Here is a 17226-nt window from a genome sequence, read left to right as displayed (position 1 = left end):
GTTATTTCAATACGCACGTACTGTAAAAACAGTTTTGTGATAACTTCAATAATTCAAAAGTTTTAAAATTTAGCTATGTGACGTTCATACATGGATAGCTATATAAATTGAAACTTTATGACTGCATTCGCAAGTTTGTTTGCCACGTTGTAGGCATCACCTTCCAAATCATCGATAAGAATAATATTGCAAATCTTTTAGGAGGCATTGATGGTTAGTATAAAGATGATTGTCAACACTGCACTATTATACTGATCACACTATTCACTAGATAAATTAAACTTCCATGTTCTTGAATAACCCGCTTTATTGACTCGTATACGATATTAATAAGTAAATCATTTGTACAAAACTACGCGATTAAAAACAGCGCGATTTAAAAAACTAGTAATTCCATATATACAATTTTATGAGAAATAAAACTAATTGACATAAATGACACAAAATATTTTAGACAATGATCATTAAGTAATATTAGAAAAAAAAATAGTAATAATATCTATGCCTGTCCCAATCATGTTCAAATGAAATAAAAATTTTATGTACTCGATTGCAGCACCACGTACTAAGTACCCGGATCGAGTAAATCATCCAGGAACCCACAAAAAAATCATCGAAATCATTAATTTCATCGATTCTTTTTATTTGACATAGAAATTATGCTACTGAAAGATCTGCACTGTATATAATTTAATAACTTTTGAATTTATTTTATTAAAATAGGTAGAATGTCTGTACGCAAATAATAAGTGTTAAAGTATTTATTTTATTGAAAATATCTTTATTTTAATAGATTTTATTCTCAGGAATAAGTAAGTACAAGTGCTAATAATAAAAAAAACAATATCAAATTATTACAGAATATAGTAGGATAAAAATAATGATACTATAACTAGTACTACTATGAAATATTAGAAGCGAACATAATGGTCGTGATGGTGATACTAATTCTAGAAGCAGATTGATCAATATTTAAAAATTGAACGTAATCAAAATTATACATTTAAGATTAATAATTTTAGCTTCAATCAGATAGTCCTAAATCTGTATTAATCACTTTGGTCTTTACAAATCACTCTATTCATCTTACTGTTTGTGAGTAATTTTAAAAGTCTGCATTTGATATAATTGTGATACTTACATTTAATCGATACCTGATATTACATTAAAGATGTATATAATAAATATAGTTCAATATTTATCTGTGCCATCGACAAATAATTGTCTGTGCTATTGACTATCAAAGTGTCAAATAGATATTGTTCTCTTTACCACGCGTAAATTTTGTCTAGTCTAGTATCTGCTGAAATTCTTTAAAAAAAAACTCTCATTTAAAATTGTATGTAAAAAAGTAAAAGTTTAAAATGGCAGAGACAATGAGACAAACAGTTGCTACAATATTAAAAAGTATAGAAAGGTATAACCCAGCTAATCTTCACACGTTAGAACGCTACGTTGAAATGCAATCAAAGGAGAATACCTATGATTTGGAAGCAAATTTAGCCGTGCTCAAACTTTACCAATTTAATCCTGAAAAGTTTAACCCTGATATAACGTGTCAAATTCTACTAAAAGCGCTTACAAATTTTCCTCACACTGATTTTACTTTGTGCAAGTGTTTGCTTCTCGAGTCTGTTGTAAGTGCTAAAATAATATTATATGTATTTGTTTTTAACTGTAATCAAATTTTTATTCTAAAACCTTGACAAATTTATACACTTTCAGGTAGAAAATGAAACAATATCTCAAATTAAATATTTGGCTGACATTTTAGAGCAATGTGATTTCGCTCAGTTTTGGAACAGAGTTCATCAGATGCCAGAGCTTTGCAATCGCATTAGCAGCTTTTATGACTCCATTCGCAAGTTTGTTTGCCACGTTGTAGGCATCACCTTCCAAACCATTGATAAGAATAATCTTGCAAATCTTTTAGGAGGAATTGATGGTTAGTATAAAGATGATCATTAAGTAATATTAGAAAAAAAAGAAACTATGAACTTTCTGTTTTTCATGTGATCAATCAGAATGAATAATTTTTATATTAAATTATTTCCAGACATTACTTTGAAACATTGGGTAAAAAAATATGGTTGGCGTGATGAAGGAGATCTTATCTTTATAGCAAATCAAGATGAAAACATCAAGACCAAGAATATAACTGAGAAAATTGAATTCGAACACCTAGCTCCATTGATGGCTATTTTGTAAAGAATATTTGATTGAAAATAAATATTGTCAATTTGTGTTAGTCTACATTGCACAGTTTACATTAATTAAGATTAAATATTCTTAACTTACTATGCATTTTTTTTTATTTATTATGCCATAGTGAATTTAATTATCTTAACATTTTAAAATAAATATGTGCATATGTTTTAATATTTTTAAATTTTAGAGAATGTTGAAAAGAAAAGTAATATTTTTGAATCACCAGAAAAATAAGCATAATTAAAACAGATGGATCAGTTTCATAGTTTTTTTTACTGAAATACTCTCAATAAAAGACTAATATTTTAAAATATATTTTTTTTTATTTTATAAAATTTTAAATAACAAATTTCAAAAATGACTTGATATAATAAAATAATATAACAATGTATAAAGTATAACTTTCTGTGTAAAAACATTTTTATGCTTTCTTTCCATGACTGTACCCAAACTCCTTTCCTCCTGCATGGCCGCCCTTCTTACCATGGTCATGATGGTGGGCATGGTGCTCTTCATGTCCATGATGACCTTTGTGTCCTTTATGGTCTTCATCATAATGTCCTTTGTCATGTTTTCCTTTCTTGCCATGATGTTTTTCGTGATGACCTTTCTCATGATGACCGCCCTTCTTATGATGCCCTTCTTTATTGTCATGATGGCCATGGAAGTCTCCATGCTTGTGGTGATGACCACCCTTATGGAAGTCGTCATAAAACTTATGTTCCTTATGATATTCATCTTTATGAGATTTGTGGTGGAATCCAGTGGTCTTTGAACCCTTTTTGTGACCTTTTTTATGACCAAACTTGCCACCCTTATGACCATGTTCTGCCTCATGATGTTCGCCATGGTGGTCATGTTCGTCGTGGTGTTTCTTTTTGTGTCCACCATGTTCGTCGTGGTGACCTTCATGATGATGTTTGCCGTGTTTACCATGTTCTCCTTTATCATGATGATGGTGAGACTTATATCCCTTTTCACCCTTTTCCCCTTCTTCCTTGTGGTGATGAGCATGGTGTTCTTTCCCACCGCCCTCTTCTTTGTGGCTGCTCTTTGCCTCTTTCTTTTCCGTTCCTGCGAGCACTTGGTCTAAGGACTCGGATGCTTCTGGGTTTTCTTCATTTTCAAGATGACGAGTGTTTGCCAGTAACACACTGCAAACTAGCACCACGAGAAAAAATAAAGCCTTCATGTTTACTGTAAAAAGATTTATGTGTTATTTTTTTTTTCGCATAATTTAATAATTATTATACTTGAAATTGTCTTACCAGAAGGTATGAAGGCTTGCTGAGCTGGGCTCGTTGTGGTGTAGTCGTTGCAATAGTTTGCATTTATATTGATAAAGTCGCTTTCATCTGTTGTCGATTACAGAGTGATCTTTAGCAATCACATTGCTGTATATTTCTGGACGACTGATTCCGACGGTTAAGGTGACGACATCAGTAGTTTACGGTTAAACAAAATTAGTTCCGTTACAGTGCCTATTATATTATTAGATTGATTTATTATTATAACATTTTTATTTGTGGAATAAAAATAAAACTTCCCTTAAAATAATAACAATAATTATTTATTTACAAAACTATTGGCATAACAAAATGTAAGTAAAAAAATTATATAATTAATTTTTAACGTAATTTTAGAAATTTTAGTGTTTCCCATGATGGAATCCCCAGTGCTTGTGATCTTCGTGACCGCCCTTCTTTCCGTGATCCTCGTGGTGGTGATGATGTTCCTCATGTCCATGATGTCCTTTGTGACCCTTGTGATCTTCATCATAATGATGCTTATCATGATGGCCCTTTTTGCCATGATGATGTTCGTCATGTCCGGAATGATGATGGCCGCCCTTTTTGTGATGACCTCCATGTTTTTCATGATGACCGTGGTGCTTGCCGTGTTTGTGATGTTTTCCTTCTTTGTGGTGGTCATCATAGAAGTGATGGTCCTTGTGGTATTCGTCCTTATGGTATTTCTTATGGTAACCTTCAACTTCTTCACCCTTATCATGATGTTTTTTGTGGTGGTGTTTACCGCCCTTGTGATGATGTCCATGTTCGTGATGTTTGCCGTGATGATCATGTTCATCCCAGTGCTTTTTATGTCCACCGCCATCTTCATGATGATGGCCTGCATGATGATGTTTATGATGTTCATCATGTTCACCTTTGTGATGGTGATGGTGACCTTTGTGACCTTTGTGACCCTTTTCACCATGTTCGTGATGATGATGACCGTGGTGCTCTTTACCACCACCTTCTTCGTGATGATGGCCTTTATGATGGCTAGCCGCAGCTACCAAGTCGGATTCCTCCTTACCGATCTCGCGGCCAGAGCAAACAACTAAGGCGCATCCTAATAAGGTAAGGGCGACAAGCGTCCTCATTGTTACGAGTATTTTAGATAACTAAGCTTATGGTTTTACCACTGGGACTCAACTGACTTTACAACCGCTCGACAGGGCATTTATATAAATCATTAAAGTAGCTGATTGCAGCTGGTGAAATTACCGGGCAAGGACGTCGGAGCAACCGTTACGCCCGTGCCATTTGTTTATTACAACATTACATCAACGCACTTTATAATCATTTAATACAAATTTTTTGAATGCATATGTAATTAATAATAAAAGTTTATCTATTCTGTTTATGTAAAGCAAGCCAGAAGAAAAAGTGCTACCGAGGTCTTTATCCGCGTGCGTGTATGTATGTATGTGTATGTACTCTTACAGTCACAAACTAAAATTTATGGGGGCTAAGCCTAAATTGCTAGTTTTAAATAGGTAAGTAAATTGTATAGTTCAAAATTGTTTTGTTGTTTTAAAACAATATATTTATTAACTAATACTAGGTAGCGTCGTACAAAAACAATACAAATAGATACAAGTTTTATTTAATTAGTAGACTAATTACTTATTTATGTTTGTAAATATTAGTATGCAGAAGACCTTAACGTTTGAAGATATAACTTTTTTATTGATAGTTATCTAGAGTTCATGTTCGAATATTATCAAAAATATCCCGATAAAATATTTTATTTTTTCTTAAAGTTGATTATTTTTATCGATAAACAAATTATATAATACGATACATTGCAATAGATTGTACAAAGAATAAATTTTGTAATTGAGTAGCAGTACCTAGAGATAATTAGATTCTTTGTATGCGTTTAAATTAATCTGGTGAAATTCTATACAATTCTCAGCGATTTGAAACTTTGCAAGGTTTTTATGTAATTTAGTAATTCGAGTGATGATTCATTTATTGTACCTAATATCGACCGAATGAAAACTATGGTACAAGTGAGATTAGTGGATCTTAAAATGGGTCTAGTAAATTTCTTAATTTTGTGTTCATACGATTTATTTTGCCAAATTTAATCGAAAACTATTTTCTTCTTCATTTCGTATTGTACCTATATATTTTTTTATTTTATGAGATTACCTATTATAAAACATTTTTAAATGACTGTTTTTTTGCATTTGAATATTTGATTTATATATATATTCTATTATTGTAGATATGTATAATATATATTGTCGCCATTAGGTAGATCTTATATCTGGAAAAATTTTGAGAAAAAGTGTCAGCAATAGTTATTGAGTTACTTATTCGATTTGTTTTATACTCTGATTAGTCAGGGTGAGAAATAAATTTCATTGCATGTGGCAATAATTATATTGTTTTGGTATTAACTATAGGCAGTATAATTTTGAAGACATCGTTCCAAGCATTTCTGCCACAGTACCCATTCTTTACGGAGACAAGTAGCAACAACGATGTATCGTATCACAAGTAGGGATTGCAATCCGGCGTAATTTTCAGTCCGGCCGGATTCGACCGGATTCCCATCGAACTGGCCGGATCCGGTCGGATCCGGTAAATACGATTTGATAAATCTGTCTAATGAGTGGCACAATTACCATAATAATGAGTTTGTATTATAATTAAAAAAAAATAGTTTCAACAAATTACGGTAAAAAAAAATTAGGTTTTTAGCGGTAATCCAAAGTAAGGCGTTATTCTTTACCTGTTTCGTCTGTCACCTACGTTTGCAGTTACATATCGTTTTGAGTAGATAAACTTCTGCCTTAGAAAGATAAGGATGACGAGGATCAGTTATTGTAACTGTAACTCCTTGTTCATCATCATTCGTTGTGTCTTCATTTGATGTTGTTGGCGGTGTTGCCAGGTGGTTATCTGCCTTCTCTTCATTATTTTTATATAAAATATCGACCATAGCTAATGTGCGAAGCACAGCAGTTCATAACAATTCATAAGCTTACCTACTTTGACCACGACTCTTGCTCATGTCAATAATATCAGCTCAGTATCAAAACCGAAGATTTTTAAGCGGTGCTGATAGTATGTTCTGCAGTACATTAATGATGTAATTTAATGAAGCCTAGATTAAAGAGTTTTTAACAATTAAGCGCATTTAAAGTGCACGAAAAAATTTGGTTCGCAGTGTGTGTGAATTAATTAATTGATGCACTTTTTGTGTAGCTTATTTGTTAATAATTATTCAAGAATCATTTTTCACCTTAGATATAACATCTTACTTTTTGCTAAAACAAAACTCCACACCAGCCGTAAATAGCACCCAGTATCAGACAGTTTATAGTTAACCTCATGGACTTAATCAGCACAGGATAACTTCATCAAAGATGTCTACCTGCTATTTTCGTGTGTTATATATTATAATGACTCAATGAAAACTTTTTTAATAAAACATTACAATTACAATTACTTCTTCTCGGAACAATTCGGTCATTATTATTATTTTTGTTATATTTATAATACGTAATAAACTACGTTAACTTATCACAGATACTTGTGAGTACAAATCTTACTTCCTCCTACAAAATTATAATAGCAACGTAGACCAAGTACCATTAATATTTCGTTGACTGCCTCGTTGATTTATTTGCTAAATAGAAGGCTAGGTTCTGGGTTTAAAACCTAGATCAGGTTGAAAAAATTAATTGGGTTTTTCTGTAAAAAAATTCTCAGTCTGGAAGTTGGAAGAAAGTGTTCCCGTGCCTCGAAAAGCACGTAAATCCAGAGGTTCCGCATTCTTCTGGACTCTTTCCTCTCGTTGTCACGTCGGATTATGAGAATGAAGGAATTAGTGCACCAGTGTTTGCGCGCACGCACTTGGGCATTGTAATAGTAGCTTTATTTTAAATTGTTTGTTAAATGACGATTCAAAAGTGCTTATAAAAGCCTACTTGAATAAAGTAGATATATTTTGATTTTGTCCTGCGTAGTTGACCGGTTTCCATTGAGATCGGTGACAGTGATGGAAATCGGTCAGGACGACATTATCACCATCATATTTCCTTATTGATCAATGTTAAACAGCAATAATATATTAATCTTAACTAATTAATTACTTATTCAACGTTAGTGTTACAATTAAATAAATAGGAATATTATATAAAACTGATTTGTGATGTGTTGAACTGAACCTTCAGCTTCGGTTTTGGTCTAAGGTTGTATCGATGGCAGATTGATCGACTTCGGCTTCGTTCGGAAATCGACCTTCGCTCGGACACTTAAGAGTATTAAAAAAATAATGTCTTTACTTTGTCCCATAAGCGGTCCTTAAAAATTTATCCAATTTTGATGAACAGTACATTTTTGTGTAAATGACGGCGAATATTAATATTATTTTCATCAATTTAATGTAGGTATAGGCCATAACTCTTATGATCTATGGCCTATACCTACATAAGATGCCGGTTCTCCAGGGTGTAACATCTAATTCGTAAGTTAGTTTAAAATTAAATTAAAACATCACTAAATGTCTCATTCCAGGCTAAGGCCTGTTCTCTTTACTAGAAATATATGGAGATTTTTCACCAACCCGTATCGGCCATAGCTGCACAGCTCAGCTGCGGATAATATAGGTTGGTGTTAAATTAAAATGCATTTTGGAAATTACAGATTGTAAGGTGAATTTTATATTACGATATAGTTTATAGTTTTAAGACGGATGTAGCTTTATATAATAGTAGTAGTAATAGTTTTCGCCCGCGGCTTTGCTAGCGTATGAATTGAGGGAGTTGCAACGCGATCGTTTGAGTATTTAAGACGTGAAAGCGTAACAAACAAACAAGCAGACCCACTTTCGCATTTATAATATTAGTGTACATTTTTATGCGTTGCATATATTTTTTTAAGAAAACGTTACCTTTAGAGGTTCACTAACGTGTTTGTCTATCCTTCTGTCACAGCCTATTATTTTTTTTCACAATGTGTATGTATACGTATATCTGTATTATATCAATATATGCTATATATGTTTAAACACTTAGCAAAATTTGATCTTATCTATTGGGCGTATATACAAGACATCGTCTGAATTATGAGTTGTAGTTGTTGTAGTTGACTTTGTCTTAAAATACGCATGAAACAAGCAAAGTGATAATTTTTATTTTCAAAGAATTATTATTTACTATTAATTATAAATAAAAAAAGTGATCTACTACGAAAACTTTAATAATTACTCAACAGTATAACTTCAGCCATATTTATTTGCTGTATAAAACATATAAAAATTAACGATAACAAATTTCATAATTGGCAACAAAAATTCATAACAATAATTACGGTTAAGTATAATATTAATGCTTTCCATGATGGAATCCCCAGTGCTTGTGGTCTTCATGGCCGCCCTTCTTGCCATGGTCATGATGATGGTGGTGGTGTTCATCGTGTCCGTGATGACCCTTGTGGCCGTGATGGTCCTCGTCATAGTGATGCTTGTCATGGTGTCCATGTTTGCCATAGTGATCTTTATGGTGACCGGAGTGATGATGACCACCCTTCTTGTGGTCTCCGCCATGCTTTTCGTGGTGTCCATGATGATGTCCATGCTTATGATGTTTGCCTTCGTGGTGGTGGCCGTCGTGGAAGTGATGATCCTTGTGGAAGTGGTCCTTGTGGTGTTTCTTGTGGTATCCATCGACATGTTCACCTTTATCATGATGTTCGTGGTGACCATGTTTTTCACCTTTGTGGTGGTGACCATGTTCGTGATGTTCGCCATGGTGATCATGCTCATCCCAGTGTTTCTTGTGACCACCGCCATGCTCATGGTGGTGTCCCTCATGATGGTGTTTGCCATGATGCCCCTCATCACCCTTGTGGTGATGGTGATGTCCCTTGTGGCCCTTGTGTCCCTTACCACCGTGTTCGTGATGGTGATGTTCGTGGTGGTGATGGCCTCCACCGTGTTCGTGTTTATGGCCCTTGCTGGCGGCCACGGCCTGGTCCTCCGCTTCATGAGCGGTGCACGCCACTGCTACACATAGCACTACTAAAAGTATTAACACCCTCATGGTAGAGTGTTATTGTGACTCTCTATCGGAAGTCCGGTTGTAACTGACGTTTGAAACACAGATTGCCTATTTTATATTAGCAAGTGATCTACAGCGGTGGAGAAACATAAATATTCCGCAACAGTTTTATCGGTACTACTGGTTCAGGGACGCTTTTTTAGCTACCGCTCTAATTGTATTTAATTATAAACCAATAGTTTAAAAAACTAAAACCCTTGAAGTGTGATTTCGTAACACGTCGAAGCATGTTGCATTAATAAACATATAAAGTGCACACAACAAGTACCTAATATTAAATTTGAGACAATAAGGTTAAGCAACAATACTTTTGAGCTTTTATTAAATTTAATATTGAAGAAAATTTGAAATATTTATATTAAAAAAAAGTAGGCAGACTGGATAACGCCATGGTCTATAAGAAACTATAAGAAATATCAACCATCTCCTGCGTCATCAATCTTTTATTTTAAAATTATTTCCCTTATGCTCACTCATTCCACAAACCGCAAAACAACAATATTAATCACTGCAGTTTGGGGGCAATGAAGTATTAATGCTCATTATTGTTATTTAATTTATATTTTACAAATCATTTTACCTAACTAAACATGTTCATAACTTAACACTGTAATTCACAGATTAGAGTTTCTTTGAATTTTATATCTATTATGAATGTAAGGTATTATACACGAAATGTTTCTATAAAGTCAACCATGTTCGTAGGTCTCGATTCATGGTAGTTGATTGAAGGCGCATAATCCCGAACCAATCGTAAATTATCTGCTTAGTGGATTCTTTGAAAGGCCGCTATTTGGTTAGCGTTAAACAATTCTTCCGAGCGACTAAACTTGTTTAATGTACTCCCTTCCTGCATACGTCCTCTACATTATCTGTCTGTTTGTACATTCACTTCGATTATACACGCCTTTGAGTTTATCAGAGTGATTTTTTAAAATAGGTAAAAGATTATGACAGGATACATATTAAAAAAAAATCAAATTGTAAGTACGATGTGATTTTTTTTATTTCGTTTATTATGTTATAGTCGACGCCCGACATGATTTACGACGTTCAAAAATATAATAAATTGTCAGCATATAGATATTTATAAATATTAATTTTTATTATATCAAGCTATGTAATAGGCATAAGCTCTTTGCGCTTTTCATGCGATACGTGCAGTTAAAATTATTAAGCACATGAAAGTAGTGCTTTCCAGGATTTGAACTCTGGCTGGCTAGCTGGAACATTTGCACCTTTGACTGAGATTCATGTGTTTTAGCTGCTGGGCCATCTCGGCTCGAAGATTAGGTGATAAAGATTTATTTTATTTAATAATATATGAATGATGGTCGACAAAAAAGTTATTAACTAAAAACTATCGAATCTAGGCCAATTTTGTAACTTTCAGTACAATATAATTGTATAGATACTTCAATATATTTCATCACAACGAATTTATGCTTCAACACTGGACATTATTTTGTATGTTTATATTTATTTTTACAATAGTATCGATAAATTGATAATTTGATTTACAAAACGTTTCATAATGCTGATTATTATGTTATATTCTACTCATTTAGCGAGTTTGTTAATTTAATATTGGACATGAGACAGCCCGCTGATGCAGTTACACAACTGAATAAGTTCACGATCGACACGCTTCACTGAGTGCTTTTCTAAAGGCTCGCTTTCATTAGACGTACTGTTCTCAAGGTTATTGTAAGAGTTTTTTTTATACATTTTTATGTCTTCATGGACAATAATGAATTTTTGGTTTCGGAAGAATCTATATGATAGTTATTCGAAATGCAAGCGATTTATTTGTAACGCTATTGTTGTTTAATTCGCGTCGATAATTCAAACAAGACCTAGTTTTAACAAAGTCCTGTACTAAATACTAATACTCTTATACCTAGCATCGAGGGCGTCATGCTTATGCGTAATACCAAGTAGATAGTTAAGAAGCCTAGCCTACTATATCGCTAAATCCTGTTAGACTAACCACGATAATACTATTACGTTTGTAATATTGGATAATATTTTTTCTTTATTTTGTAATTAGTATAACTTGGCTCAGTAAAACTTATGCAAAAACTAGTCGTAGACTGTGAGCTAAATTTAGTGCATGTAAGTTTAATAAAATAAAAAATATACTTTAGAATGACGATTAATATCGATAATAACAATATTAATAAAACGTGCTATTGTTGGGTTAAGGCTTCATCTCTTTTTTGATATGACTTGGAGCTTAATCCACGATACTATCTCAACGCGGGTTGGTGGCATACTTATGTGGTGGGGGTTTTCTCACGATATATTCCTCAAACGGCCTTATTATTATTTATTTCGTGTACTTAATATACACACATCGTAATTCATCATAATTAAGCAGATGTAAATTCATGTTCATGTCCGGCTTTGAACCCGTAAGTTTCGTTCAACATTCACGTACTCTAATCACTGAGCCAACTCGGCGCTTTATGTCGATAATAATATATAGATGTAAGTTATATCTGACGGACATTTTTGCTCTTACATAACTACAAGATGGTATTATATTCAAGTTGCGCTTTTTTTATTCAACACTAATTTATTCACGGGGAGAGTCGCGTCTTGACTCGTCGTCGTCGCTTTAGCGTTTATATGCTTCGTCATATTAAACACGTGGCACGAAAATGCATACCGATGCACATGGTAAAAGATTCTTTTTGTTCTTTAAATCTATGCCGATCGACGGACGCACGTTTATGTCCTCGTCTTACGCGACTCTTATCGTCGTCGTTGCGTTCGCTACAATCTATCCTCATAAAAGCGTGTAGATATACTGTCGTTGATGTGCGACGTGTGACTACAGGAGAACTGCTACACGCGGAGTTTTTAAAAGATTCAGTGTGTTCATTTAGGATATATATTTTATTGTATATAAAAACGATCGTTTTTCAAACTCTTTTTTTATTTAATAATCATTATATACGAAAAAATCTTTTTTTTTTCAATCGTTTCATACTTTTTTCATACGTCGATCCCAATGTTTCACGATAATATTCGTTGAACAATAGTTAAGGGCACATCATGTCGAAGTCTTTTTAAAATAAACGATCTCGTTTAAAACGTTGGAATCATCTCTAAAGAGACGGACAATACGGTAAAATGTTCGTTTTATTTACTTATATACAGATGCGTGTGCGCGCCGATTAATAAAAAAAAAAAACACTATTAATATAAGGAACTATGCGTAACGATGTACTGACAATATTCATAGGCCGAAATAAAGTTCAACATATCGCTAGGTGAACATCACTCGATTTAACTAAAGATATTATTTTTTGAAATAAATGTACGTGCAATTTTATTAACATATTTTTATTTCAAAATATAAAATTCAATATATTGCATACATGTACCTACCTCTAACTGATATAATTTATTTTCATAGTATATATATTTCATATATATATATACCTATATTAACTTTGAAATAAAATTACAATAGGACAACATATCTATTGAAACATCACTAAAGACCCTGCCTTTTTTTATGTGTTTTAACATTTATTTAATGTAGGAAAGAAAACAGAAAAATGGGTCAAAAATGTTAAATGGTCCCCCCGCTCCTCATTTCTCACCGTTCATAGACAATATACTATGTTACACTCGCTTAAACCAACCCAAACCGGAACACGGTAATGTACGTATTGTATTAATGTTTAATAGTAGAATAACTGATTTGTAGGTCCACACCCCGTTTAAAAAGCTAGTTGGTGTACAAAGCCAGTTCATAGCATTTTTGGTTGGCTACGTTCTCGATAATTCTTAGGCATCTTAAATAGAGACAAGAGAGTTGGCTGTTGAGCCATTTTTAATGTTGATTAAAAAAAAATCAATCATTCGTTGATCAGAATACGATATTGAAGTTGTAAATATTTTTTATTTCTGAAAGAATAAACAATAGACTCGACTAGAGTAGTGTTTATAAAAAAGATATCTTTAAACTAACTATTTATATTTTATATAAGAAGAAAGCCTATGTGTGGGCTTATCGGTTTTAGATATTACATTTAAAATTGCATCACAATATACCCACGATAAATACTTTTTTTACATGTGTGTGATATGCATTTGTACAGTACATATCACACATACTTTGAAATTCGATAGATCACGTGAGCGGATTAAATGATTGGCAAATTTTCAAATTTATAATTTACTAGCCGTGAACCCGATTGAATATCCCATGAAACATAATTCGGAAAACCACCGAATTTTCTAAAGTACCTAAAGTAGTTTATTTTTTGGCAGTTTACTTTTAGTTTATTAGTTGCCAGGCCACGTGCTTCAAAGGACTGATTGCGGGAGGGAGAGAAAAGTTCTGGAATGGAATTCTACGACTTGGAAAAAGAAGGACAAGATGTCTCTAACGACCAGCTGAAGACTGCCTTAAAATTGAACCGGCAAATGGTTTTATTCAGAGGGCACATAATCAGCATTTTTGTATTTAGTTGAGCTTACGAAACTTCATTTGAATCGAATTTGAACTTGTTTTAGATTCAGTTGCATGATTTGTCCCACACACTAAAGACAATAAATAAAGTTAACTATGTGCCTCTAAAATATTTTTAATATAGGTTATCTCATATGAATAAACTGAACAAATTCTCTATTCACATTGATGAAAGTGGTGAGGGAATATGTACATTGTGGCGCTGGGAGGTTAGCCGGGATAATCCCTTCTATTGTTAGATATTTTAATACTTATGCTCTTTATGCGAACGGCCGTATTAAGTTATACGTGGATAATCGCCGTATTATACGCAGTTAATTTTGCATTGCCGGTATCAACGGGATTGGCAGCTGCCCGCTTAGCGACACAAATCGTTGACATCTATACATGCTATAGCTACATTATGTACATGACATTACATTTTGTCAACAAAATGAAATCGATATTAATTCATATTAATTTTAATTCTTCGGTGAGAGAAAATTATTCATTTATATTATGCATTCAAACGCTTGTGATTCTGGAACATATAATTTCGAAAACTCTTAATCTTAAAAATGATTTAGAATTTGTACAATTGAATGGTACAAATTATATATTGAATAATTTGAACAAGGTTAGAATGCGGGTAAGGCTACATGTTTACTTGTTATATTTTATATATTTTTTTCTTTATACACCTGTAGAATGTCAAATCTATAGCCAATGGTCGTCACGCATCAACGAGTGTGACCAATATTTGCTAGAACAGGACACCGTAAAGATGTTTCCGGTTCGTGAAAGTATCGTATTAACTATTTAAACATTAAATGTGAGGTTTTATCGTCAGCAGCTGGTCGACACGACTAATTACATCAATTATAGGCAAACAGAAGCGCGCTCGGGTTTCTGGCTCCCACCTTTGTCAATATTTGCGAAGAGTTGCGCCGCCCGTCGCCGCCTCCGCTCCACTCTACTCCGCGGACGCGAGATTTTTACAATAACAGCTTTTGCTCACTTAATGAATGTTTGCTTCTGGCTAAAACGATCGAGGCACATCAGAGACTCTTGAAAGTCTGCGCTGATTTCCATGCATAATATATGTATAAGTTAATATAGTCATTTAAGTTTTTGAAAAGAGTAACTACCAAGTCTCTAGCCGGCTCTTCTCGATAAATCAGTTTATCGAGAAGAGCCGGCTAGAGACTTTTACTAAATACGACCTTTACTAAAACTTTACTATAATCTTGTAAAATGACGATTCAAAAGTGTTTTTAAGGACCCACGTAAGTAAGGCATAGATATACCTATTTGAATTAGATTTGACTCAACATCGCTTGTCATAATAAGATAGAAAATTCTACTCCCAGATTATCTGGGTTTATAATTGTAAATTATATAATCCCAGATTATCTGGGTTTATATAATAATTATAAATAAAAACAGCAAAAAATAATCACATGATAAATAGATTCACGTGTTCATTATGCTATTATGCGGTAGATGATATTGGTTTGAAGTTGATGTTTTTTTTAATTATGAGGAAAAAATAGGTAGGTAAAGGCACGTACATCATTCTGCAAATCAGAGAATCCTTTAGTAATATCATTACATTAAAAGTTGGTACAAGGTTTGCTAGTTTACTATATAAAATGACGATATTGTTTTTAATATAATGTCTATACATACCGGTACATAGGTACTTATATTACTTATCAAAACTTTGTGGAAAGTTAATATAACATTTGTGTTCGTACCAGAACTAACATCTTAGAGGCTTTTTTGATATGTTTTTTTTTTTTTTATTTTGTTCGTAATCTAATAAATCTGAAATAGACAAAAATCAGCGAGGAAAGTCATACAATATAATTTAACTTAACTCTTATTTAATTAATTATATTAATTAGCGTTAAATTGGGAGTCACTAACAATATAAACTATATTACAATTTCCAATTGTTTTATAAGGAAAACCTAAAGGAACCGTTACGAGTTTTGAGGGTTACCATCCAAACAAATATTATAATTATAATCATAAAAATTGTATTTCCGGTATGTATCAGGTTTTCACTTTATATATACTCAAGCTTTAGTAGCATACGTAAAAAAATATAATGTAATTGTCCTCTAGCGTAACGTTGTTTAAAAGATAGAATTTTAAAAGTCCGTTCTTTTTTTAGCTTGATCAAAAGATACATTATAAGCATAAATTAAGTATGTGCCCATATTTAGCTCGAGAGTAACTAAAAAAGTAATAAGTAAAATATGGTAATAACTTGCATTCGTTTCGTTTGATTTAAAAAAATAATTTGAAGTGTTGCCAGTTTATTTTTGTATAAACTTTTTTATATTAATCCTTGAGGCATGTTTCTACATTTTTTGTTTGTTAAAAGGACATGTGTCGTTTATTGACATGTAGGTATGCCTGTATTAGATATTGTTGTTTTGTAAGCTGCAAAAAGGCGAACACGTCGTGAAGGCCGGGGGCGCAACATTCAGCAACTAAGCCTTCGCTCAATTTGTTGGCTGTTAGATGATGTTAATCCTCGCGTCTTACAATGAGCCCTGTGTGTGGCGAAGACTGATTCACATAATGTAATGTGATTGGTAGCTCAGATTGTGTAATTGAATAGTCTTTAACGATTTTATAGACAGTTTTTAATATGGAATTTATTAGATTCAGCAGATAAATAAATAATTACCTATATATTATTTTAAACTTTTCGATGTCAAAAAATAATTAATCTTAATAAATTAGTATTAAAATTATTTAGAATTAAAACGGATATATTGTATCGATGGTCATTGAAAATGGTCATAACTTTTTTGTTAGTCAAATTTGTTTTTTTTTTTTTTAATTTGCAGCACTTATTTTATAATTGCTCATATAATTGATTTCTATTTCTTCATAATAATTATTAATTCTCATAAGGTTTGGTGATATCAAAGTAGTAAATTGTCCTCAAAATTACTGTTACTAAATTACTCATATACCTATCTCGTGCTCGCATTGTATTTTTTTTGTTGGTTGTACATTGCTGGTTGTTCTAAGATTATCTTCAATATAAAAGCACTTTGCAGGTTATTATTAAAGAATCATTGAAAAGATAACCTTGTACTAAGTCTGTAAAAAGTATATTTTATTAATTAAGGTACAATTTAAAGTAGGTATAGAAGTGCATATATTA

The 17226-nt window shown here is 32.7% G+C and overlaps 4 protein-coding genes across 4 annotated transcripts; 1 reads left to right on the top strand and 3 right to left on the bottom strand.

Annotated features, from left to right (window-relative positions):
• The first annotated feature begins 1281 nt into the window (after nucleotides 1-1281).
• On the top strand, nucleotides 1282-2298 carry LOC113404687 (eukaryotic translation initiation factor 3 subunit K). The gene is made up of 3 exons (XM_026645648.2): nucleotides 1282-1637; nucleotides 1726-1945; nucleotides 2057-2298. The coding sequence occupies exons 1-3, from the start codon at nucleotides 1365-1367 to the stop codon at nucleotides 2206-2208; spliced, it is 645 nt and encodes a 214-aa protein (XP_026501433.1). The 5' UTR covers nucleotides 1282-1364; the 3' UTR covers nucleotides 2209-2298.
• Nucleotides 2299-2582: 284 nt separating this feature from the next.
• On the bottom strand, nucleotides 2583-3688 carry LOC113404374 (histidine-rich glycoprotein-like). Its single transcript, XM_026645249.2, has 2 exons — nucleotides 3477-3688; nucleotides 2583-3405 (listed from the first exon to the last, which is right to left on the bottom strand). Exon 2 carries the CDS (start codon nucleotides 3398-3400, stop codon nucleotides 2630-2632), a length of 771 nt encoding a protein of 256 aa, XP_026501034.1. The 5' UTR covers nucleotides 3401-3405; nucleotides 3477-3688; the 3' UTR covers nucleotides 2583-2629.
• A 75-nt stretch (nucleotides 3689-3763) lies between these two features.
• On the bottom strand, nucleotides 3764-4711 carry LOC113404559 (histidine-rich glycoprotein-like). The gene has a single exon (XM_026645483.2). The coding sequence runs from the start codon at nucleotides 4592-4594 to the stop codon at nucleotides 3857-3859; it is 738 nt and encodes a 245-aa protein (XP_026501268.1). The 5' UTR covers nucleotides 4595-4711; the 3' UTR covers nucleotides 3764-3856.
• A 4013-nt stretch (nucleotides 4712-8724) lies between these two features.
• LOC113404163 (histidine-rich glycoprotein-like) lies at nucleotides 8725-9783 on the bottom strand. The gene has a single exon (XM_026644970.2). The coding sequence runs from the start codon at nucleotides 9551-9553 to the stop codon at nucleotides 8837-8839; it is 717 nt and encodes a 238-aa protein (XP_026500755.2). The 5' UTR covers nucleotides 9554-9783; the 3' UTR covers nucleotides 8725-8836.
• Nucleotides 9784-17226: the final 7443 nt, after the last annotated feature.

This window comes from Vanessa tameamea, chromosome 10, assembly GCF_037043105.1.
Source record: "Vanessa tameamea isolate UH-Manoa-2023 chromosome 10, ilVanTame1 primary haplotype, whole genome shotgun sequence".
Classification (NCBI taxonomy): domain Eukaryota; kingdom Metazoa; phylum Arthropoda; class Insecta; order Lepidoptera; family Nymphalidae; genus Vanessa; species Vanessa tameamea.
Note: the sequence above shows the minus strand (reverse complement) of the source record. Positions and strands in the feature narration are given on the sequence as shown.